Below are 27430 nucleotides of genomic sequence, written 5' to 3'. Positions count from 1 at the left end.
TAATTCCTGGATAACCCCTTTAAGAAATCCAGCAGCATATGGAGACTTACTTATTGGCAGGGCTGCTCTGAACGGACAAGGAGCAAAAGTCCCCCCGACACTGCTGGCTACAGATGGAGCAGTCTCTCGTTGGCTGGTTTGAGGTGGTTTCCTTGCTTCCGGAGAAGACCTAATTAGCAGATTTTTCCCCACGGAGCATTGCTTGCCACCATACACCACTGGGTCTCTTTCAATGAGAACCAGTACCCCCTTCCCCAGAGCTGCAAGAGACAATAATAGGTCTACACCACCTGGATAGATGGTGCCGGACGCTAACTTTTCATATTTCATGCAGAGTCACTAACTTTGCATCTCTGACACAGCCAGTAAAATAAAATTACCGGAAAATCCTAGCATTAAAAGAGCTGCCACGGTCTGTTCAACACAAACAGCATTATTAGGTAGAAGACCACTGCAGAACTTTTTTCCAGGTTCTTTGTGCCCTTTGCAAAGTCACAAGAGGCTGCCTGGGCTGGGTATGATCTGTGGAGCTCAGCTGATAAGTCACCCATTAACATAGAGAATGCTCCATCTTGCTGCGCAATGTTTCAGGCTTCTCATACGGCACAATTCTACCGCCATAAACTTGATATATGAAACGAATTGAACCAAATGTCGCTGCTATGTTTAATTTGCTATCACATTAGGAGCATACTTGCAAAGGAATAAAGCTTACCTCAATCACTCTGCAGTCAAAATCTTCATATGTTTCTAATGAGAAAAATAAAATAAAAAAAAAGATATATTTTGCATATTTATAAAGTAACGTCAGAAGAAGACTAAACTTAGGACATTTTATTAGAAAGTGGATGGTTTTCTGCCACATACAGCCTGCAGATGTGTGCAGAACGGGTCCACAATACGGGCATGGATACCTTACATTTTTGTGAATGGGGCCTAAAGCAGACTACATATTCTATGTATCAAAAAAATAAAAAATGTAAAAACACGTACAGCTCTAGCATATGCCAAAAGGACACTCTAAGACATACACTGGGTGCATGGGGGAGCCTATGGATACACCTAGAGCTTTACCAATAGACATGCAAAAAAATAAATAATAAAAAATAAATAAAAAATAAATTAAAAAAAAAGGAGCCAAGTCATCCTCCCATCCCCCTACCTATCCATCCATCTACCATGGTTTTCAGCAAGCTATTCCTCCACCAGCCCAATCATTTATTCACCCATCTCTCTACCTAACCACTGTGCAGCCATCCTAGAATGCTCCAATAAATCTGGAAAATATAAAATGAGAATTTATTGACCCCACCCACCGTAGCTTTGTCCATGGAGATATTACCTTTTGCCCTAAAGTGAAATCAAGACACGGGCACAACTCAAATATCACAGAACTGTAGTGTTTTGCCGTTTCGACCTTTTACATAAAGGACAGTACATCGTAACACAAAGGCAAGAAGATCCAAGGGAAAAGAACTTGACAGATTGTTTCGCTATTATTGTAGACAGGTGAATAGCAAGTACAGAGTGATCTGGGTGACCGGTGGAAGGTCTTTTCCAGATGATTATTCCTTCATCACAAGAATCATCACTATCTGCCTGGTAATTAACGGATACAATATGTGATAGCAATATCTTATTTCATCTGAGGATACATTTACATACTGAAATACCCCAATATACATCTAGCAGTATTCAAGAAGCTATGCCACGACTGATGTAAAATCTCTTTCTAACAAAGCTAAAACCAGCCCTGTACCTCACATAGATCCAGAGATCTCCTTATTCATTTCTGCTAGATTCTTTTCAGAATGGCAGTGTTACTGCGTGGTGTGGGAGGGAAACTGCACACCAAACACAAAAGGGAGGTAGAAGGTACCAGGCCTGCAAACTAGGGAAAGGGGAAAAGTCACCACCTAATAAATCCCAACCCGAGCCCTGACTGCTAACAGAATGAACAGACCCCGATGGTAGGCTGTTCATCCGCAGGAACCCAAGCCTGGCTCACCCCGGAAGGCCCTGAAGATAGTGATTGGGCCACAGATGACCTGGTCCTTCCAAGCTGAATGAACAAGAGACTCTGCCTCAGGTCTGGTACCAATTAGCATATTATAAAAGTTAGATTTCCGGTGTAACGGGGGCATAGATAAAAGTAGGAATAGGCTAGTTAGGTTTAGCTGACATTAGCACATCGCTAATGTCAGCTAGCTTAATAGGGTTAAATCTGGTGACAGAAACCCTTTAACTCTGGGTAAATGGAAAGCAGGAACTCAGCCGAGATCCAGACACCAAACGATCCACAACCAGAATGAGCTATCAACCGCAAGGAGTGATGGGTAAAGCCAGACTAAGAAGGGAGTAGTAATGGTCACATGATCTACACCTGAAAAGGAGGTGTGGACATCCCAGCAACACATAGACAAAGTAAAACCAAAAGAAGCTGTCAGATCACCGACGTGCAGACAGTCTTTCAGATCTTCTACCACCTGTCACGGATGTGACAGGCAGCTCAGGAGGTGTATAATTTCTTAGGAGGAGTGTCCTTTCTGCTGTAGCTCTTTCCCTGTAACTGCCACAGTTTTTGACAGAAGATATGGATTGTTTCTAGGGGTGCACCGAAATTCCGGCAGCCGAAAATATCGGCCGAAAATGTACCTAATCCATTTCGGCCAATATTGTTACATATCGGCCGAAAATACGGGGTGTAGGATTTGTCACCCACCATCTGCGGGCGGGCGGTTTACTGCATCTTTATTTTACCTTACAATCGTGACGCTCCAGTAAGAACTCTGCAGGCAGAGCGGAGGGCCGCGTAACGTCACTTACTCACGTGACGCGCCTGCTCCGCCTCCTTCATTCATAAAGTGGGCGGAGCAGGTGCGTCACGTGAGTAAGTGACGTTACGCCGCCCTCCGCTCTGCCTGCAGAGTTCTTACTGGAGCGTCACGATTGTAAGGTAAAATAAAGATGCAGTGAGTGATGCTGTGAGCAGCAGGGCCGGGGCTGTTATGGGTAGGGGGATCGGTCTATGGCACTGCTATGGGGAGGGGGGATCTGTGCACTGCTATGGGGAGGGGGGATCTGTGCACTGTTATGGGGAAAGGGATCTGTGCACTGTTATGCCCATAACAGTGCACATATCCCCCCCCTCCATAACAGCGCCACCCACAGATCCCCCTCTCCATAACAGAGCCACCCACAGATCCCCCTCTCCATAACAGCGCCACTCACAGATCCCCCTCTCCATAACAGAGCCACCCACAGATCCCCCTCTCCATAACAGCGCCACCCACAGATCCCCCTCTCCATAAAAGCGCCACCCACAGATCCCCCTCTCCATAACAGCGCCACCCACAGATCCCCCTCTCCATAACAGCGCCACCCACAGATCCCTCTCTCCATAACAGCGCCACCCACAGATCCCCCTCTCCATAACAGCGCCACCCACAGATACCCCTCTCTATAACAGCGCCACCCACAGATCCCCCTCTCCATAACAGCGCCACCCACAGATCCCCCTCTCCATAACAGCGCCACCCACAGATCCCTCTCTCCATAACAGCGCCACCCACAGATCCCCCTCTCCATAACAGCGCCACCCACAGATACCCCTCTCTATAACAGCGCCACCCACAGATCCCTCTCTCCATAACAGCGCCACCCACAGATCCCCCTCTCCATAAAAGCGCCAATCATTAAAAAAAAAGTATTTTAAAAGTATTTGGGCAAAAAGGCAGTTTCGGTTTCGGTTTTCGGTCAAGGGCATCCTGAATTTTCGGTTTCGGACCAGAATTTTCATTTCGGTGCACCCCTAATTGTTTCCATAAAAGATTTAAAACTGAGCACGCATGACCACCTCAGCGAGGTGGACAAAAGAATAAGGAAAAGAACAAACAGCAGGTGGCATTATACAGGTACATTGTACTGAATAGCTCACGATTACATGAAATCACTTAAGTATTCAGATCCAGGTGCTGGTTTGAAAAATGCTGACAATTTTTCGGGGGACAACCTCTTCATTAATCGTCTATGGTATTCATGTAATAGACAGTAAGTAGTTTATCGTATTTTACACTTGATAAGACGCACCTGATGATAAGACGCACTCCTGGTTTAAGAGGAGGAAAATAAGAAAAAAAACTTTGGGGGACAAAGTGCATCTTATAAAGCAAAAATATGGTAATTTGAGGTTTAGAAAAGATCCCGCCATAAGATCAATGCATTGTCAAAACTGTACAAGCCCCTCCAAGAGATGAGAGCATGGTGTGCAAAGAGTCCTTGTAATGACCATTCCTGTTCGACTGATTTACACTAAAAAGAGCATTACTGCTCAATGAGGAAATATGAAACTAGAAAGGGTGTTCTTCTTGATCTAATTAAAAGGTAGAACCTGGAGATGATCACTACTACTGCTCCTAGGGGATAGTCATCCAGCTTCTGTGGACTCCTGAATATCAAATCTGCTCAGTTATTTGACAGCATAAGGGAAGGGGACTTATTTATCTTTGCATAAATGGGCAGATTTACTGAATTGAATAGGACAGGACAGTGCTCGTTCAGGCGAATATGCACACTGCAGAAGACCTGTTCCAGACAACTATGGTTTTCCTAAAACCTTATGTGTGACCTATCACAATCTGCATCTGACCTACTGTATAAAAAAATGACCTCCAAGGAAATTGGTCTCAACACATGACCACTTAGTAGGCATGGACACTTTTGTTCCAGTTAGCTGAAAATCCATTCTATGCTGTATCTCCATTGGTACTGTGAAATCTAAGTGGTTAGAGAAAGCTTTTACCATCGGTGACCCCCACGACACATGGCATTGAAGCCTAAAGAATGTTTCATCATAAACATGCAATTTTTCTGGTCTATCAGAACATGAAAAAAACCACAGTGTTCCTTAACTCCATTCCTCAGGGCCTACTTGCTGGTCATAATTTGAAAATATCCCACAGAATGAATACCTGTGGTCAGTCCTGATGCTTTGACGCTAATTATATTTCCTGCTCAATTCTAAGGAAACCCTGAAAAAATGACTGGCAGGTGGTCCTTGAGGACTGGAGTTGAGGAACACTGCCTTAGCAGACTCCTATAAAAAATCATTTAAAATAATAAATTATGCCTAAAGATGAATGTCCACCATTGGCAATTTCACAGGTAAATATCTCTCTCATGCTGGCATTCTTACCTCCATTAGGACCCTGGTCAGGATGCCCAATACTGATTCCTCCCCAGCTTTGGCCAGTCCACCCTCTTTCTCTTTTCACTCTTGTCTTCCGTTTTCTTTCAAATTCGTCCCGCTCCTGAATGATCCTGGCTTGCATTGCTTCCAACTGTTGCTGATCCCTCTTTGATATGGCCTGTGTCTTTCCGTTTGCTAATATAGCGACATTTAATCCTGGCCAAAGATGCCCAAATTTTCCTTAAAACAAAGATAACAAAAAGCCTTAGAACCAGTATAGATTTTGATCAAAAAGATTAAAAAAACAAAAACAAAAAAACAATAATAATAATAATAATAATAATAATGTTTATTTATATAGCACCAACATATTCAGCAGCACTTTACAATTCAGAGTGTTAATGCACAAGCCACATTAGACGTCAGAGTTACAAACTAATCCACAATTCAAATGACAGAAATGAGGGAGGATGTAGGGATTGGCAGCACTGTGGAGGGTTTGTGGCTAAGAGTGAGAAGTTTGAATTGTATTCAGTGGTGCACAGGCAACCAGTAAAGTAACTGGAGAAGGCTAGAGGCATCGTTGCTGCGGGTGGACAAAAACAGGAGCCTGGATATTGCATTTAGGAAAGACTGAACAGTTTAGTGAGGGGGGAAACAGATTAGTAGTAAAAATGAGGCAGATTCTTGAGATCAGAGTCAAGCATAACCCAAAGGCAGCAGTCATAATGTTCAGGATTTATGGTGGTACCAGAATTAAATTGAGTTATTAGATTTAGGTAGGTTAGTTCAGTTTTTGGGAGATTCAGTTTCAGAAAAAAAGAGAGGACATGATGTTAGAGGCAGCTGCCAGATAACCATTGGTGTTTTCTAGTACTGCTGACGTTATGTCATGGAAAGAAGTATATAGTTGGGTGACATCAGCAAAGAGAGAACTGTCCTTAATGCCAAATAGAATGGTTCATACTAAGGAGGAGTTTGTGTCTATAAGGTCAAACGCTGCATAGATCCAGAAGAATCAGTAGAAAGTAGTTGCCATTACTTTTAGCTGTCAGGAGATCTTTAGACATTTTAGGGTAGCTTCTTTAGAGTCTACAGTTTTGGAAACCAGATTGTAAAGGGTTGAGAAGAGGGTAAGCACAGAGGTAGCTTATTAGGATAGAATAGACAAAGTGTTTAAAAATTTTAGAGATGAAGGGAAGGGGAGATTTGAGACAGGTCAGTAGTTGGCAGTGTAGGACAGGTCAAGACGTCAATTATTTGTTAGTAGCGGAGTTATAACAGCAAGTTTAAAAGGGGAGAGAAAGATGCCAGAAGAAAGACACAGGTTAGGAAGATGAAAGCTGGTTAGGGACTGGAAGATTATTTCCTCCTGGAGGTTATCAATTTTATCTCTAAAAAAAGTGGCAACGAATCTTACTTCACTTCTCTTATTTCCTCACCAGCCAATAAGCCAAAATAAGTCTTAGACACTTTTTAATCTCTCCTTAGTGCATGCACCCATCACTGACCCTTGTGCTGAAGACCAGCACAAGGGTCAGTGATGGGTGCATGCACTAAGGAGAGATTAAAAAGTGTCTAAGACTTATTTTGGCTTATTGGCTGGTGAGGAAATAAGAGAAGTGAAGTAAGATTCGTTGGTATGTTTCAGACTAGCATATTCAGTCAGGGAAACTGTGTGACAGACGTTTTTCCTGGACTGAACACCGCTCCTCTGCCAACTCATAGCATCATAATGATTTATGTTGCTGTGAATTCCTGCCTCTGAACTGTAGTCATATAATGCAATGTGTACAGTACTGCAGACCCCCAGTCAGGCAGGAACCAACACCAGCATAAATCATTATGATGCTGTAAGTTCGGGACAGAGGAGCTGTTTCAGTACAGAAATACACGTGTCACACAGAACGTGTTTTCCGGACTGAATAGACTTGTGTGAAACTGAACTTATAGGTTTGAACATACAGTAAACTTATAATAGTGAAAATTTGCTGACAGAGACAAAACACTACAAGAGTAATTTAAAGGACGTACCATCTCCAATGTTCTGTCCAACATTAAGATTTCTTTTTATCCTCTTCTTGGTTCTTTTACCTCTACCCTTCCGAGCGGCACCACCAGTTTCTGCCAGAACTCCCTTCCATAGTTCAGTTGCTGTCACTGTAAATAGAAAAAGAAGAAGATGCTTAGAATCCAGAAAAACAGGAGTACAGCTAGTAGACAAATAAGTGTAATTATTATGCTATCTGTTTTTCTACCTTAGATTAGTACATATCATACAGATGTGTAGTTTCTGCATTTCTGTGGCTTTCAAAGTTACCAATCCCTGCAGTGCACTCCAGCTGTTATGGCAACTGTGCAAAACTATTATACACGGCTCAAAAAAAATAAAAGGGAACACTAAAATTCCACATCCTAAATCACAATGATCGAAATATTTCAGTTGCAAAACATAGTGGAATGCGTTGAGAACAATAAAACAAAAATGATCAATGTAAATCAAAATTAATATCCCATGGAGGTCTGGTTTCAGAATAATACTCAAAATCAAAGTGGAAAATTAAATTTCAGGCTCATCCAACTTCAGTGGAAATGCCTCAGGACAAGGAAATGAGGCTCAGTAGTGTGTGTGGCCTCCACATGCCTGTATGACCTCCCTACAACGCCTGGGCATGCTGCTGATGAGGCGGCGGATGTTCTCCTGAGGGATGGCCTCCCAGACCTGGATCAAAGCATCAGTCAACATCTGGACAGTCTGTGGTGCAACGTGGCGTTGGTGGATGGAACGAGACATGATGTCCCAGATGTGCTCGATTGGATTAAGGTCTGGGGAACCGGCAGGCCAGTCCATAGCATCAATGCCTTCATCATGCAGTAACTGCTGACACACTTCATCCACATGAGGTCTAGCATTGTCATGCATCAGAAGGAACCCAGGTCCCACTGCCCCTGCATATGGTCTCACAATGGATCTCATCCCGTTACCTAATGGCAGTCAGGTACCTCTGGATAGCACATGGAGGGCTGTGCGTTCCTCCAAAGAAATGCCTCCCCACACCATTACTGACACACTGCCAAACCGGTCATGCTGGAGGATGTTACAGGCAGCAGAACATTCTTCTGTCACATGTGCTCATTGCCAACCTGCTCTCATCCGTGAAGAGCACAGGGCGCTAATGTCAAATCTTCCAATCTTGATGTTCTTTGGCAAATGCCAATCGCCCTGCACGGTGTGGGGCTGTAAGCACAACACCGACTTGTGGACATCGGGCCCTCATGGAGTCTGTTTCTGACAGTTTGAGCTGACACATGGATTTTAGTGACCTGCTGGATGTCATTTTGCAGGGCTCTGGCAGTGCTCCTCCTTGCACAAAGAAGGAGGTAGCAGTCCTGCTGCTGGGTTGTTGTCCTCCTACGGCCCCATCCATGTCTTCTGGTGTACTGGCATGTCTCCTGGTATCTGCTCCATGCTCTGGACACTGGGCCGACAGACACAGCTAACCTTCTTGCCACAGCTTGCATTGATGTGCCATCCTGGATGCGCTGCACTACCTGAGCAACTTCTGTGGGTTGTAGACACTGCCTCATATGGGTGAGAGCAATGACAAAATGCAAAAGTGACCAAAACAACAGCCAAAAAGGATGAGAACAGAGAAATGGTCTGTGGTCACCACCTGCAGAACCACTCCTTTATAGGGGTTGTCTTGCTAATCATTTCTACCTGTTGTCTGTTCAATTTGCACAACAGCTCGAGAAATTGATTCACAATCAGTGTTGCTTCATAACGGCAGTGTATTATAGGCTTCAACAACATTTTACTAAACTAAGTCAGAAAGCCGATGGTACATAACAGGTGTCGGTTCTGCTTTTTTCAGACAGAGGTTTCTGAAGCAGCAAGCTGCCGCCCGGCAGGGGAATGGCAGCCTAAAATCTATTAATATTTTTTTTTTTTTATTAAAAAAAAAAAAAAATTGATCGATGAGACTTCTATACTTTGACAATCAAAGTGAAGAAAATCAGTGGCACATTTAAAAAAAAATATTTCATTTTATAGGTCAGTAACATATAGATTTTGGATTCATAGCATAAGTCATATGTACTCTAAAGATCAGATTATTATTTCACTGTTGTAGTAAATCATGTCACAAAATTTTCAAGGGTTTGTAAAGAAAAAAAAAATTCTCAAGGTTAAAGAGAACAAATGGTTAGGTTGCTGAAATACATTACAATTGGTTACGCACTGTAAAAATCGAGAGTGACAAGAAGCAATACCAGAGATGCGGGCGCCGTGTCAGACCAAACACCTAAAGAATCCATTATTTTCTGTATGTACGCTCTTATTCGGGAATGAAGGGAGCACACAGTAATTGTGTGACAATACAATGAGCCCTGCAATACCACATTTTCAAAGGATTATACTTGCAAATAAAATGCAATTTGCTCACTGTGCTAAATAAAACAAAAATTTCTTTGTCCAGCCCTGATATCCTGGTGGCCGAGGATTGAAGAGGAGCTCGGAACAATGTTCAAACATCATATGTGGATAAAAACCACATAGAAAAGTACAGGAAGGCACCGCTTAACGCTGGCATATCCATATGTGGATAAAATCCATTGAATGAATCTCTCTTAAAAGGAGGTTTCTGAGTGTTTAACCCCAAAAAGACTGAGCCGATTTTTGTTTTTGCATTTTTGATTTTCCTCCCACATTCCAATAGCTATAACTTTTTTTTACATTTTTCATAAACACATATATTAATTTTTATTCAGTAACTTATAGCTCGCTATAACCTGCAGTCTTCTGATGGCTTCTCCCACGGACTATAATAGAGAACTATTATGGTCTATAAGATTTTCATTGCCTGCCTGTGAAGCTGTGCCTCTTGCACAGCTTTACAGGCAGTTTAGCATGACAGGCCTCGGAATCTTCAGCAGGCCCCGTCATGGTAACTGATCTGTGCCCCACGATTTCACTGCACGGCTCTGATCGGAAGGCAGAGGCCCCTTCCTTCTGCCTAACTTCCCGATTAAATTACCAATTTCAGAGTCCTCACCAATCCCAGTCATTGCAGCCAGGTGCCTGCTGTATTATACATTTACAGCATTATCCATTAAGGGGTTAATACTGATGACCTAACCTCAGGATAGGTAGTCCGTATCTAATCGTTGGGGGTCTGACTCCTGGCACCCCTGCTAATCAGCTGTTTGAAGATACTATTCCTAGGCCAATGACGTCACATTCATTGGTCACATGGCCAAGGCACAGCTCAGTCCCATTCTTACTTTGTGCCAGAATCAAGCATCCTGAATTTACCCCTTTCCCACTTTTTGTCAGTAGGTTTAAAAAAAAAAAAAAGGTGTCTGCTACACTTAATAAATGTGACACATGGCCGTTGCGCCATGTTTGAGCCAAAATTCTGGTGCATTTACAATAGTAGATCTACTTCAGCTTGACTAACCTGTGGGGTCTTTTTGGTCATTTATTTCCTATGTTGTGCCTTTTGTAAATACAGTATATATTTGCTTACTCTCTCTACACCTACTGAAGCAGACTCTTGTGTGATGATATTGCTCAGTCTGGTGTCTCCTCCCTTCTGCTAGTCCTTCCCTCACTGCATGCAGTCTCACAGGCAAAGGGGGGGCTGCAGCTGCATCCCCCCTCCGCGTCTGATATACATTATATTCAGGGGAGTGAGAAACCCTTTTTGCACCTAAAGGCTGTATTACACCAACAGAGTGTCTGATAGATCTTCTGACCAATCATTAGTCAGATGACCGCTTACACAAACAGATCTTTTGTTATACACACACCGACTGTTGGTCTGATTGGACAGATATTGGTCACATAAGCTGTTAGTGTAATACAACCTGAGTATTCCGCGCGGATGCGATGCGTGAGTTGAACGCATTGCACCCGCACTGAATACCGACCCATTCATTTCTATGGGGCTGTTCACATGAGCGGTGATTTTTTTATGCATCACTTGTGCGTTGCGTGAAAATCACAGCATGCTCTATATTCTGCGTTTTTCACGCAACGCAGGCCCCATAGAAGTAAATGGGGTTGCGTGAAAATCACAAGCATCCGCAAGCAAGTGCGGATGCGGTGTGATTTTCACGCACGGCTGCTAGGAGACGATCTGGATGGAGACCGGATCATTATTATTTTCCCTTATAACATGGTTATAAGGGAAAATAAAAGCATTCTGAATACAGAATGCATAGTAAAATAGCACTGGAGGGGTTAAAAAAAAATAAAAAAAAATGTTTAACTCACCTCATCCACTTGATCGCGATGCCCGACATCTCCTTCTGTCTCCTTTACTGAACAGGACCTGTGGTGAGCATTCATTACAGGTCAAGGACCTTTGATGATGTCACTCCGGTCATCACATGATCCATCACATGATCTTTTACCATGGTGATGGATCATGTGATGACCGGAGTGACGTCACAACAGGTCCTTGACCTGTAATGAATGCTCACCACAGGTCCTGTTCAGTAAAGGAGACAGAAGGAGATGCCGGCATCGCGATCAAGTGGACTAAGGTGAGTTAAATTATTATTTTTTATTTTTAACCCCTCCAGCGCTATTTTACTATGCATATGGGGAAATAATACAATCTACAGAATACCTAACCAGACGTTCGGGTTTGGATACCAAACATGCGCGATTTTTCTCACACGAGTGCAAAACGCATTACAATGTTTTGCACTCGCGCGGAAAAATCACGGGTGTTCCCGTAACGCACCCGCACATTTCCCCGCAACGCCCGTGTGAAAGAGGCCTAAGGCCTCTTTCACACGAGCGTGACGAATTAGGTCCGGATGCATTCAGGGTGCGTTCAGTGAAACTTGCACTATTTTGCAAGCAAGTTCAGTCAGTTTTGTCTGCGATTGCGTTCATTTTTTTCCGCGCGGATGCAATGCGTTTTTCACGCAGCCCCATTCACTTCTATGGGGCTAGGGCTGCGTGAAAAACGCAGAATATAGAACATGCTGCGATTTTTACGCAACGCAGAACTAATGCGTGAAAAACAACGCTCATGTACACAGACCCATTGAAATGAATGGGTCAGGATTCAGTGCGGGTGCAATGCGTTCACGTTCATGCACTGCACCGGCGCGGAAAACTCGCTCGTGTGAAAGGGGCCTAAGGCAGAAACTTCCGAATGAGCTACCATGTTCCCCTTTATAGGACATACTTCGAATACATAATATACAGCGTCCCAAAGAGATCATACACCACATATCATACATTGAATATGAAACATTGAGGCAGAAGGACTCCCCATCAAACGAGGAGCTACTCTCAAGTGTTGCACATCTGATACAACATTGCATTCAATGGTTACTAAAATTTCCATTCATTTCAGTGGAGACCAACCAGGTGTGCTCTACACCGGCAGCCAGGTATAAAACATGGGTTGATCAGAGAAGTCTCAGAGGTCAGACCATATCCCCTGCCACAATGCTAAACTGGTTATACAAAAAACGCATCGATGGTGTACCCTAAGAATAGGTTGGCTGCACCAACACCTGGTCCAAGATTTCGGACTCCCGCCGATCTGACATTGATGAGCTATCCTGAGGATAGGTCCTCGGAAAACCACGTATAACATTTGTTGGTCTGTCTGCTCTATGTCTTTTTTGTCAACTTTTAAAAGCAGTTACTAACTTACTGAAAGAATACAGAACAATTTCCTTTACTTTGCTTTCCTCGGAGCTCCACGATACTGAGCTTTTAATGGTCTGCGTTCTTTTATATCTTACCTTGAAATATGCTGCCTGGGGTTTTCACACACATGCTTACAAGCTACAGCTACCTTTACAGCATCTGCAAACATCTATTCAGTGTTTTGTGCCATGACGGGAGAATAGGTCTTCGCGGGGAGCTGTACAGACCTTTAGTGAAGAGTAAGGTCTAAGACAAATGTAAACCAAATCCTGCGATCAGAGAAGACACTGGCTGTGAGATTCAGCCTTTTGCAAAGATCTGACGGAATGGTTAAAATGAAAATTGTATACTACATTATTATTCGTTTTTAGAAAATATAACAGATCACAAGTGGTCCAACTGCTGGAACCCCCATCATCCAGAGAACGGGGGGACCCAGAACCCCCTCTCTGCATGGAGTGATAGTGGTCAGTTTGTTAACCCTTTCAAGGCCAAGCCATTTTTCACCTCCGTGACCACGTCTAATTTTGCAAATCTTACATGTGTCACTTTATGTCGTAATAACTTTGGAACACTTTTATTTATCCAAACCATTCTGAGATTGTTTTCTCCTGACACAGTGTACTTCATGATCGTCATAAATTTGAGTCAATATATTTCACCTTTATTTATGAAAAAATAACAAACTTACCAAAAATTCACAATTTTCTAAATTTCAATTTCTCTGCTTTTAAAACAGAAGGCAATTTATTTTATTTTTTAATTTTTATTAATTTTTCTTTGTTTATTTTTACACTTTTTTTTATTCTTGAAGATCCAGTGGGGCTGATGGCTGTACTATACTTTGCAATGCAAAGTATGGTACTATCAGGTTTCCTGATAGATGGCAACACTGGACGCCTTTGCAAAGTGTCCAGTTTGCCATGGCTGGGGGCAGGAGGGCACAGATGCCAGCAGGGAGAGCGCATGGCCGGCAAAAAGGTTGGCGGGGAGGGGCGCGCACAGATCGATGCAGGGGGCACAGATTGGTCGCTTGCCGGCATTACTGGACTGTATGCTGTCCGTGACAGTGCAGGGGCTGAAGCTTTAATCCAAGCGTTTTGCAGCACTTGGCTTAAAGAGCTGCCATGACGTTTATACACGTGCTAGCTGCACGGGGTATGTGCAGATAGCACATATATAGCTGTATGGCAGTTGTGAAGCGGTTAAACGAAGCCATTCCCTTCTAAGGAACAGCTACGTGCGAAACGCGTTGGGTGTAAGGGCTCCTCATGCAGACTCTTTCTATGTTTAAATACCTCTCCTATTCAGCTACTGGTTTGTGGCCTTTCATGCTGGGAGCATATCTATTTATTGTGGACGCTTTTGTGCTACATTTACTGATGGGATAGTACTATTGTACCTTATGTATTTTATCTTCTATGCAGTCCATTTGGACGCCATTATACTTCGACCCCCTTAATCTAATTTATACCTACCCAGCAACTGCATTATATACTACGCATTTACTTGTCTGCACTGAGGTGGCCCCTCACTAGATTATTTTTCCTATTGTGGATTCCTCAAATTTTAATTTTCCATGTATTTTAGTAATATTAAATAAAGGATATAAAATCTTTATTCCTTGCTGTTTCTGTTTTGGGTATTCACACCATGGTTTTCTGTAGGTTTGTCCGATTCGCTCTGGTGTGCCCCTTTATTAGGTCTAGTTTTGTGTAGGATTAATCACTGCTTGGGAAGTTGCAACAGACTTTCTCCCAAGAGGAATGGAATAAGGCATTTTCTCTTGTAAGGTTCAGGAGGAAAACTCCAAAGTGCTTACCGTATTGTATAGAGCCCAGATGGTTCAATATCAATTCTACCCCCCAAAGACATGTTTGGTGGAGCTGTGAAAAATGTATCTTTTCTGAAAGTCCATAAACAACTTATTTATCCAGGTACTCTACCAATCTGTTCTGGTCCCAACCGATGGCCCACCTCTCTAAAGTTCCTAGGTCTTCTTCATTTTCAGAGAAGGGTCTGAAGACTCTGAAGATCCACCCAAGCCACTTTACTGAGGGAATGGCTGGAGATATATAGGATGGAGGAGCTGTTAGACCTAGACCAGAAGACAGATCAACTTCTTAAACTTTAGACCCCCTAGATTTCATTAAAGGATTGATCTCCTTGCATAAATCCCTGGATATTTTGTGACACAGATGCTCAGCCATTCCCATTTGTGCTGAGCTCATGGTTTTCTCAGAGCCACAGACTATAATGTGCGTGAGGGATCCAAAATCACGAACAAAAATAAGACATGCTTCCGTAGTGTCACCATGGACCCACGCTCTGTGGAAAGCCACTAGTGTGTGAACACACACATTAAAGTCAATGGATGTGTGAGCAGTCTCTGATTTACAGAGGTGTGAAAGAAACCTTATAGTGTTAACCTGTTAATCTGCTCTGACATTGTCTGTACAATCCATAGTGGTTAAACCATACAGCTGTGGATGCCACCCATAGGCCACCGCGGTGCTATGCCAATTTTCTGAAGCAGCAGTTTGATACATTTGCCCTGTGACAAAATGGGTTGAAAGTCTATGGTTCTAGAGTTTGCGGTCCATGGCATCACTTCTGATCTAGTTAGAACCAGAAATGGTGGAGACAGGAACAGCAGGATTTTCAAAAAGTGCTTTTTTATTTTTCATGTCAGGCTACCCCTTTAAGTTGCTAAGTATAGTGTTACTTCAAAAACAATTCTAGATGAAGATACAAGCATTTTCTGTAATAGTGTAACTTTCGGCAATGCGATTACTGGTATGTGTCAATGTCCCTTAGGCTACATTCACAGACCGTAGTGTTCCGCAATTTGCGGACCGCACATGCGGCCGCTATCATAGAAAATGCCTATTCTTTAGGCAAAGGATAGGACATGCTCTATTTTTTATTTTTTTTGCGGGGCCACAAAACGGAACTGAATGGGTCCGCACCAGTTCAGATGGGGACTCATTCATACGGTCGTGTGAATGGAGCCTTAGGCCTCTTTCACACGGGCCTCCCAGATTTGCTCCGGATGCACTGCGTGTGCATTGCGGGAAACCCGCGCGTTTGCGCACACACTTTCAGTCAGTATTGACTGCGATTGCATTGTTCAGTTTTTATCGCGCGGGTGCAATGCGTTTTGCACGTGTGTGATAAAAAACTGAATGTGGTACCCAGACTTTGGCTTAGGTGTTCTGTAGATTTTATTATTTTCCCTTATAACATGGTTATAAGGGAAAATAATAGCATTCTTAATACAGAAAAATAAAAATGTGGCATGAGGGGTTAAATTTTTTTTAAAAAAAAATTACTCCCCTCATCCACTGGACCTTTAAGGACCTGCAAAAGGACCTTTGATGACGTAATCGCGCTCACCACGTCAGCGCAGGTCCTGCTGAATGAAGACAGAAGATCCTTCTATCATCATTCTGCAAGACCTGCGCTGACGTCACAGTGCTCACCACGTGATTACGTCTTAAAAGGTCCTTTTGCAGGAAAGAAGAAGAAAGAAGACGATGCCAGCTGCGCGATCAAGTGGATGAGGGGAGTAATTTATTGTTTATTTTTTTAACCCCTCAATCGACATTTTAGTATGCATTCTGTATTAGGAATGCTATTATTTTCCCTTGTAACCATGTTATAAGGGAAAATAATACAGTGAATTTACTTTAATGGGGTCCGGGGTTGCTCATCCCCATGGTCTCGTAGCAACCATGCGTGAAAATCGCACCACATCCACACTTGCTTGCGATTTTCACGCAGCCCCATTCATTTCTATAGGGCTTGCGTTGCGTGAAAAACACTGAATATAGAACATGCTGCGATTTTTACGCAACGCACAAGTGATGCGTGAAAATCACCGCTCATCTGCACAGCCCCATTGCACCCGCGCGGAAAATTCGCCCGTGTGAAAGGGGCCTTAGGGTGAATATTTCCACCCAAAAAAATCTAACATGGAATCAATGGTAGAAATCTGATGATGACCCTTGCTTCTGCTATGGTTTTGCATGGCACGGATTTAGCTCAATCCATGTACCTTCTTATCACAGTTTGGAATTCGCGCCGTACGGATAGCAGTGTGGACTCCCACTGAAAACAATGAGAGGTGGTTTCGGTGCAGATTCTGCAAACAAACTCCACTGTGTGAACGAGTCCTTAGGGTGCTACGGTTTGTAGTTTACCCAATATTGCCCGGCTGCACTTGACCCGAAACTGTGGCAAATCCAAGCGCAGGCAGCAATCGGGGCCACCAACCTACCTATGTAATAGAGCTCTCAATATGTAAGAGGGACCTGATCCAGTCATTTTGTCTTCACTACCTTCATGTGCCGCTGATTACACACAGCTTCCCTCATTTGCAGCTGCCCGCTTGTTCAGTTTGCGATGCCTCCTCCGGCAATGCATCTGTTAAATCAGCTGGTTCTTTGGCTAACACATATTTATGCTGCGTCCTTATGTACGCAGGCTGCAATGGGGCGGGATGAGAGGCTTTAAACCTCACACCATAGGTGCAAGGTTTGGATAACTTTGGTTTATTCTGGGAAAAAAAAAAAACAACAAAACAACTGGGAAATAATTTATTGTTGCAATCTAAAAAAATAACGGCGATGTCTTGTGCTCGAAAAAGTCATTTAGCCTAATATCTCCAGATGCTAAACTCCTCAAGTAACAGATTGCAACAGCAGGGTTTTTCTCCAAAAGTCTAATGGTGTTTACACATAAGACGTGCGATAGCGAGACAGACATTAACGGCTTTGGTTAGAGCAGTTTTTTTTTTTTTGCTAAAAAAGGAAAGAAAAACAAAATCTCACCTCTGTAACGTCACACGATCGTGTTTTGGGGCCCTCAAAACACGAATCCTGGGTGCGTGTCCCACACTTTCCAATTCTGCGCTATTGTAGAAGTGTCTATTCTTGTCCGCGAGACAGATAAGAATAGGACATGTTCTATCTTTTTGTGGAGCCGCGGAACAGACTCCGTGTGCCGTCTGCATCTTTTGCAGCGCAATAGAAACTAATGGGTCCACAGCTCCACCGCAAAAAATTTCGATGGGGTGAGGACAAAAAATACGATTGTGTGCAAGAAGCCTAAAAGAGTATACGGCTGTCCCGTAAGCCTTTGAGGGCATACTGATCTCATATAATAGGGTTTTCCTCTACGCAGTATTGGCGTCACTACGGGTGAATAAATCCTTTTTTTCACTGAAGATTCAACTGGAGTGCAGTCCGATTTCTTTATTTTATATATATATATATATATATATATATATAACGGATCCGTTTCTCCGGATGACAAATGGAAAGACGGATCTGTTCTTGCAATGCATTTGTAAGCCAGATCCGCATCCGGATCCGTCCACAAATGCTTTCCGTTTGCATGCAGATTGCCGGATCACTCTGCCACAAGTGTGAAAGTACCCTTGAATAGAACTTGTCGTCACACGTACAGCTTCTAAAATGCCACCACAGTATTCTACAGGATGGTAGGTTTCTAAAAAAAGGTCACTCTCCGAAATGTCCCTTGAAGCATAAAGGAAAAACAAACTATAAAGAGCTGGCTACCTGTGAAGAGTCATGTGGGCGTTGTGCTTTCCTTAGGAGTCACGCAGTCCGAGCTTGAGTGACGCCAACTGAGGCCTGGATACATCAAGGCAGCTCCAGTGGCATTGGGAGCATGATGAAGCCGCTAGACGCAGCAGGAACCGCCTTGTAAGGTGTATCCATACCTGTGAGACGTCAACCAAGCCAAGACTGCAGGGAGACCAGAACCACCCAGTGCTACCATAGGCTGCAAGGGAAATTTCTGATCATCTTGGTTATCTTTAGAAACCAGGCTGTATAACACAATGTTACGGCACTGTATAGGGGATGCCAAAATGCCATTGAAATAATCCTAACACAGGGCCACTGATGTTCTGAAGACACAAAACTGCAGGAAAAATATGAAACACCAAAAATGCTTGATGTATCCACTAGGGGGCAGCAATTCACCACCACATCACGGACACACATATTCTAGGTTAATGTGCACTCAATAAGCAGACATTAAAAGGTATAGTAATCTATCAAACAGGTTGATGTACTAATCATATAAAAAGCCGAATACCAGCAATGAAGAGAGATTATTGTGACCAGCTTTGCATTTATATGAACAAAAAAACAAAAACAAAAAAGGTCAGCGCACGCTTCACCAGGGAAATGAAACTAACGCAGAACAGTGATTTCTTACAAGGACCCCCCCCCCCCCCCTCATCTTCTATGTAGACGAACGCCATATGTGCAGCTAGTCTCCATGGCTTTCTGATACTCCTTTCAGTAACTTTTACTATGCGATTTGTTACTGTCTGATCCAGGCGGCAAATGAGCGAGAAAAAAAAAGAACCATAAGTAATGTACGGTGTCAAGTCAGATTTGGGCGATGGTCTACAAAGAGATGGGTTTTATCGCTCCGCTTGCATGAGAAAAGAAAAGGACGTAACGAGAGCAGAGCAGTAAAAGGATACCGTGTTACACAGCACTATAATAGTAAAACCGTCAGGCATGAACTAAAAGAAATTGTGCTGCACCAGATACAGTATCATCACAGACAGTCAAAGGGAAGGCAGGGAGATCACTGGAAAAACGGTCTTTTCAAAAGGTTAGGCGAGATTTGTAAGGTCCTAAAATGCCATCATTGCTCATTTATTTCCTACTGGTTGGGTCTTATCTCTTCACTCTAGCCTTATATCTTTTAGGTTTCTAAGCTGAAGAGAAAAAAATAAAATTAAAAAGTATTTAAACATCATTCATCACTTCACACTGCACTGACTTTTATAGAGACCTGCAAAGTCAAAAGAACTGGTCATCACGAGAAGCTTCCTTACGGTGCTGCAGAAGAATGAAATCCAAGTACCTTTACCTGCACATCTCCAGAAGTAACATCTTTGTGGCTGCTCATCTCAGAAGCTGGAATATGACTGTACTCATGAGATGCGTCTACCCCGATAGGGCATGTGGAAAGTAGGGTCACCATACGAAATCAGGCTTCTAGCTCTTCATTTGGTCTTACAGAGTTTGTCATTTGAAGACTGGCTGAAACCATTGCCCTAGATGTTCACATTTGGTGGATGAAGAATGAGATCCTGAAATTGTTGGTTCAGTTGAAAAAGCAAGGGACTAGAGTTCTTTTACTAGCCTTGGTGCACGTGAAGAAGAGCTAGGCAACGTAGTGACAGTGGTTCCTGTACTGCACAGGGATACTAGTGCTGCTAAGGCTACTTTCACACTAGCGTTTTTTGCGGATCCGTCATGGATCTGCAAAAACGCTTTTGTTACAATAATACAACCGCGTGCATCCATCATGAACGGATCCGGTTGTATTATGTCTTCTCTTGCCATGACGGATCCATCTTGAACACCATTGAAAGTCAATGCGGAACGGACCCATTTTCTATTGTGCCAGATTGTGTCAGTGAAAACGGATCCGTCCCTATTGACTTACGTTTGGCTCTGCTTCGTCAGGTGGACAGCAAAACCCTGCAGGCAGCGTTCTGGTGTCCACCGCCAGAGCGGAATGGTGACTGATCGGAGGCAAACTGATGCATTCTGAGCGGATCCTTTTCCATTCAGAATGCATTAGGGCAAAACGGATCTGTTTTGGACCGCGTGTGAGAGCCCTGAACGGATCTCACAAACAGAAAGCCAAAACGCTAGCGTGAAAGTAGTCTTACCTTTTGCATACCATATTGATACGATTGCACAGGCAAGAACAGGTCTGGTCTAATGCTTCTTTAGGTGTGGAAATCAATTTGCATTACACTCAGTCCTTGAACCCCAATAATGTGCAGCATTTCACTTTATAAGCTCAGCCCCAGAGCTGCAGCATTGAAGGCCCAGCGAGGCCCTCTTCCAGGACACTCAGGAAAAAGCATTAGAAGCTTCTCTCTGAACACACAGCAACAAAACACGATGCATAGACATTGATTTCCCCCTCATACAGTTCTTCTAGAACCAAAATGGCAGGCTCTGAAAGGATATCTTAAAGGGAATATGTCCCCTTTTGGCAAGCCCTACTAAGTATAATGCTAAAAGTATAGAACTCCTGACAATCTGGTTGGAAGCAATTTTTCTTGTCAAAACCCTGAAGAGCCTGACGGAACAGTCCCTGTTATAAGTTAAAGGGGTTTTCCGAAATATTTTAACTGATGACCTGTCATCTGGATAGGTCATCAGTATATGATGGGCGGGGGTCTGACACCCGGGTTCTCCGCCCATCAGTGTTCAAAAAGGCACCAACACTCACATTTGCGTTGCGGCCTTCTCGCAGCTTTCCCTAGGCCAGTGATATCACGTTCATTGGTCGCATGGCCTAAGCGCAGCTCAAACCCACTGAAGTGAATGGGGTTGAGCTGTGATACCAACCACAGACACTATGCAATGTATGGTGCTGTGCTTGGTGAGCCGAGAGAAGGCCACAGCGCTACTGTGAGTGTCGGTGCCTTCTCAAACAGCAGATCAGTGGTGGTCCTGGATGTCGGACCGCCCACCAATCAGATAATGATGACCTTTCCAGAGGTCATCAGCTAAAATATGTCGGAAAACCCCTTTAATTGGGTTTGTTGGACTCCACTGGTGTCCATCATGCGACTGACTTGGCACTACGTCATGGTTTCCAACGATAATGGAAACTATGACAGAGATGTGAACCGAGCCTTAGACACTCATCAGCAAGGTCAAATCAAACTTCATTATTGTAAAATAGTGAGGAAGGAGCAGGCATCTTCAACTGGACACAGTAGTAAAGAACTAGAAAAGCTACAATTTCTGGGGAAATTGTGTGAAGTGTTCTTGCCTCCACCAGTAGTCTACAACTGGAGTGGGCGGAGTAACTGGGTGGAGTGGATGGAGTAACTGTTGTGTGGTTGGAGTGGCTGGAGTAACTGTGGAAAGGTTGGACTGGGCAGAGTAACTGTGTGGAGTGTTTGGAGTGAGTAAAGATAGTAAACATTACACAACCCAATTGATTGATCAAATTTAAAAAGTGCACATGGCAAGCTTGATAGAGTGAGAAATGCATTTCAACTTTTATTTATTTAAATGGTGCATTTAATTGCAATGTTGTTGCCCAAAGTGCTTCAAAGTTACATTAAAACATACATTTATAAAAACATTAGCAGCCGATCTGTGTAGGTGGCTTGAAAATGAGGGAGAGGTGGCAGTTTAGAAATCATGTCCTGATTTTTCAGCTCACACTCTAGCTTTTGTCACTCTGCTGGCTGCTCACACACCTGGGTTCCTATGGCAACTCACTCTACAGCAAGGGCAGAGAAGAGCGGTTAAAAACAAAACTGCTTCAACTTGCTCACTTCACTGGTGGTTGCCATCTTCAAACGGTTGTAGTTGAAAAATTATAAATCCTACAGGAAAGGCCCATAATCACAAGACCCAGACCTACATTTTGATGCATAGTATGTCTCTGAAATATTAAAAATGAAGGCACAGTCGCAGTTTAGAAATTGCCCTTCAAATTTCAGGTGGCTAGAGTGGAGTTTCAATGAATGTCAATGGGTGGCGTGAGTTGCAAACAAATGGTCATATTGTGAAAACTATCAGGACTATGGCTTAGCCGTTTTTAGTGGCAGCAGGGATAGCTGAACGTTTTCTTATAAGTGGCAATTTAGAAATCATGTCCTGATTTTTCAGCTCACACTCTAGCTTTTGTCAGCTCCCACTCTAGTTTTGAACATTCCGCCATTCATTCCTATGGGACCAATTTCTCCACAAAAACGCAGATATTTCATGACCCATTCGGCGAAACGTTCTACAAAGTAATAGCACACCAAACGGGAACAATCCGCACGTTTTGGTATATTACTGTCTATGTAGTGTAAAAACTGTGGGAGGAGTTAGGGAGGTAAATTTGGCTATAATAATAAGAATATATGTGTGAGATAACAGTAAGTGGTCTTGCCATGCAAGAACACTTAATGAGGCAACGAGAGTTCTAGTTATTGAGTACTACTGTAGCTACAAAGGACAAGGAACTGACGAGGACACATGCAACAGGAATTGCTTCCTAGACGATAATGGAAAACCTAAAAAGGAAGGCGGCAAGGATTTTACTGATGGAAATAGGAAGCAGATCCTCTGCAATAACTATCATGTAACTAGCTCGGCTTTTATTTGATAAAAGTAACACAGGGAGATAAGGACAATGGCAAAATGAACGTTATTAACAACCAGGCAATAAAGCCACAAACAGCACACAGAACAGTAACGTATGGGGCAGAGCTCATAAGAAATATACCTGGGGCAATGTGTATTTTTTAAAAAGGGGTTGTCCAGCCAGTAAAAGTCATACTCATCTCACCGATAGCACATCGCTCCTGTTTTGACACTTGCCGGGTCACCCATCCAGGCTTCTATTTCCTGGGTGCTCTCGATAAGGATAGGTGACCACTTAGACACTCACATTTCCTCTCTAAATCTTTTGAAAAGAACGACTGGCTGGAAATCCCTTAAATAAATATTTCTTTTACAGCAAACAAAAAGTAAAAAAAAAAAATAAATCGAATCACAAGTAAAAGCATAAGAGATAAACCTTATACTTTACCTTCACAAATTAGTACCAACGAAGATAAGTCTATACACAAGCACTAATATAGCCCCTAACACCTCATCTGGGATATTACTTGTTATCTATATTTTGGATCTATTCTCATGTTGGGGGAAATAAGGGAATGGTAAGCCAAGCTCTTCATCCAAGTCAACTCTTTCCACGTGTAAATCAGTAAACTATCATGGTTTCCTCCCTATTTAATACTTGGTCACTTAAAATATTTCTCTTTTAGGATTCAGATTCTCTATTTTCCCGAAAATTCAATACTTTTTAGAATAGGGTGTGTGGACAAAAGGTTATTTTGCAAATCCCTTCCTTTTCTAGGTAGGAGGGCCTTCAAGCAGAAGAAATACAAATACATGGAAAATAAACAGATTACCCAACAAACAATTATGATGTAGGAGATATAAATTTGGGATAAGTTGGGTTCCCAACTCATGTGAACCGTGTTGTGTCAAGCATAATGACCGATGGTGGCTGAGATAGGTAAGGGGAGAGAAGGAGCAAGCAGACCAAGCATCAGGGCTGTGGAGTCGGAAGAAATGTACCGACTCCAGCTTAAAAATATTTTTTTTTTAAAACGACAACTATCATCTGTTAGGCTAGTTTCTTCTTGCGGCACAGCTCTCTGGCAGGCTGCTCCAGAAGAAAAACAGCCTGCTGGAATTCTCCAGATTGGGCACTGCTGGATTTTACCAGAAAGCCTGCCGGCCCATTGACTATAATGGAGTTTGGCCGCTACCTGGCAAATAGGCCAGGATTCGATCGGACAAAAAACACTGCATGCAACAGTTTTTGTACAGCCGACTCCTGGCATTCTATGCCGGAACATTCTATGCCGGAACAGTATAGTGGATTAATGTATCCGGAGTTAGACAGGCAAACTAACAGTGTTGCATTTTCCAATAAACGCTATCATTTAAAAATTTATGACTGGAGAACCTTCATCTGAACACAGAACAAAATATTACATAAACGTAAACTGATGCAGCCTGGTGGGGAGAAGGGTCAGGTAAGCACTTACACACCATTAAAGCAGGTAATTAAGTGAAATTCCTAAGTTTTTTCCAGGCACCCCATATACATTCAAACTAGGGTGTCGAATTTGACTCCCAATGGGCAATTTTTTCCATTCGGTAAACCTGATCACATTTGTTAAGCCAGTTTGAAATAGCAGGGGAAGCTGCATCCTTCCAGTGTGCTGCAATCGTTGTTCGCGCTGTCGCTAACAAATGTTGGCACAGGCGTTCCTCCTGCTTCGAGAATGAGGTGAGTGGGATAATCCCCAGAAGCCAGAACTGTGGTGATTGGGTTACCCCATTTCTGCAGAGTTTGGTCAGGGTCTCAGAAACACATGTCCAATAAGGGACTATCAGAGGACACTTCCACCAAATGTGCAAAAATGTACGCGTGTCTTGGAGGCATCTCCAACATGTCAGTGAAGTTGTCGGAAACAGTTTATGTATTCTCTCTGGGGTGTAGTAACATCTTGTTAGAATTTTGTAATAGTTCTCTTGCAAGCGCGTACATCTCAATACTCTAGGAGTACGTTCCAGTAGAGACCTAATGTCATCATCTGAAAAAGGCTGCTTCAAATCCTTTTCCCAGTTGGTAATAAAAGTGGGTTTCCCAGGCTTACTCTTGGAAAGAAGGGCCATATATAATTTAGAAATTTTCTTTGAAGGTTCTTTAGCGCTCACGACCATCTGTTCAAAACATGTAGGTTCCATGTCAGTGGATATCTGAAGCTTTCTAAGAGCGTGGAGAAGATGTGACTTGCGAATAATAGTGAGATTTTGAGGTGGAAAAACTCTGCTAAGGCAAGGTCTTCTGTACTAGGGTCATGTTTTAATATATCCCATATTATCTGAGCGTTCTCCTTACAGGCCGCTGTCAGTGTGGACCTAAACTCCATAGTAGAATCCCAAAACACATCCCTAACTTGGACTGGAGAAGGGGAGGTAGGGGGCTTGTTAGTAGACACTTACCCAAACTCGTGTGCCATATCTTGGCTGTGTTGCGTGTTAGTGGATTATCAACAGTTTTGAGAATATCCTGTGTGTGTGTCATGGCAAGAATTAGGGAGCGCAAGGGTATTTTGGACATGGCTTGTTCGAGGGATATATCCATTCTCCCTGGGTCATATTGCATCCACTCCAAAACCCTAAAACCCTTGATAGCTCTGTAATACTGAAAAAAGTCGGGTACCCCCTGTCCCCCTTTAGTCGGTTTGGTTATTTGGGAGTATGAGAGTCTAGGCCTGCGCTTATCCCGGAGGAAGTGAACTAGTATTCTTTTCAGTTGAGTTTCATATAAATTTAGAAGAGTTTAGAAATGTTAATCATAAATATATTTTACGTTCTATCAATCTAAGGCCATTATTTATCAAACATAGTGATAACTGAGGTGTTTGACTGGTGATAGATAATCAGTTCTCACTTCTCCTGTCCCTTTATACTATTCTCACCTCTCCTGTGTTCTCTCCCGTCCCTTATACTATAAACAGTGATAAGCAGAGTGTTCTAGTGGTGATAGATAATCTGTTCTTACCTCCCCCGTGTTCTCTCCTATTCCTATACTATGAACAAAGCAGTATGTTCTAGTGGTAAAAGATAATCATTTTTCACCATCCCTGTATTTTCTCCTGTCCCTTATGCTAGGTATCTTCATGCTGCTCAAAGGCCCTTACTAACAATTCCTGAAACTGTGCACATGCTCAGTAGTACGTTCCTTTTCTAAAGACCAGAGGAGGAAGTTCACGACTGGGCATGACAGTCATCTCAGGAGAGGAAGACAGAATTAAAGGTCAGGGAATAAGTAACTTTTCATAGGGGCCTGAAGCCTGCCTCCGCTTTGGAAAATAATCATACTTACCTAATCCCCGCCGCTCTGGTCCTGCATGCTGGCTCCCGTGTGCCTATCTTCTGGTCCGTGGCCTGTTTAATTTGTCCCCAGCACTGACATGATCATCTGCTCTGCTGCAGAAAATAGCTGGATTCAGTGGCGGTTTGTCTCTTGTGGACACATCACTGCAGAATCCGATCACTGGCTGCAGCAGAGCAGATGATCATGTCCATGGCAGAGTGGAAGCAGGCAACGGGCTCCTGTGAAAAGCTATTTATTCCCAGACAGCCCTCATATAACAAGCACTGTATATAGCAGCTCCACTTTTTACCTGTTTATTTCATTCCCATTTAGACTTGCACATGATTCTGCATTTCTAGGACACACATATATAGCTTTTCTAACTTTTTCTGTGGACAAATTAATTGATGTGTATAACCGTGTGTTCCAGATATTAAATGCATAGTGCCTTACATATTTACTTCCAGGAATTTAGAAAATTTCAGGTTTTGTATTCCAGAAAATATGGTTTAAGTTCAATCTAAGAGGCCTGATTACTTAGCCTGATGTTACCATTTTGCTACAGTAAATCTGTTATTACTAAATTATTGGCCATTTATGAAGGAGTCAGAGCTGGAGTCGGATTGTGATAAAATGCAGGAGTCGGTGTCAGAACTTTGGCTTACCGACTCCACAGCCCTGCCAAGCACGCATGCATCTCTCCACTGTGGTCTATTTAGGGAACAGTTCGACTGACTCTCACCCTCTACTTTTTTGATGCATTCTTCTTGCTATAGCACTGGGTAATGCAGAGAATTTAAGGATATATATTAAATAATATTATTTTACAACTAACTTTGGATATCATTTTGTAGCTTGTATAATCTACACAGGAGTTAAGAAACTTGAAAAACACATTTCACTGCCTAAGCTTGTACTGATTTTACATTGCAGACCTTATTATCTTCCAAAGCGGAATTCACAATGTCTTTGGAGACAGTCAGCATGCGCACACACATCGCTAACAGCTTAGCTATGGCTATAATCCCATTTAGTAAGTCTAGGATACGCCACCACTTTATAATGTGTGGAAGGCCTAACTC

The 27430-nt window shown here is 42.9% G+C and overlaps 1 protein-coding gene across 1 annotated transcript in view; it reads right to left on the bottom strand.

The window, feature by feature from the left end:
• MRPS5 (mitochondrial ribosomal protein S5) overlaps positions 1–27430 on the bottom strand; it is a 97900-nt gene that overhangs the window by 35797 nt on the left and 34673 nt on the right. The window contains exons 3-5 of the mRNA XM_040429630.1: positions 7223–7348; positions 5195–5428; positions 716–750 (exon numbers count right to left, since the gene is read on the bottom strand). Coding sequence (XP_040285564.1) covers positions 716–750; positions 5195–5428; positions 7223–7348 — 395 coding nt within the window. The remainder of the gene's footprint in view (positions 1–715; positions 751–5194; positions 5429–7222; positions 7349–27430) is intronic.

Source organism: Bufo bufo, chromosome 4 (genome assembly GCF_905171765.1).
Source record: "Bufo bufo chromosome 4, aBufBuf1.1, whole genome shotgun sequence".
NCBI lineage: Eukaryota > Metazoa > Chordata > Amphibia > Anura > Bufonidae > Bufo > Bufo bufo.
This window is presented reverse-complemented; position numbering and strand designations above follow the sequence as displayed.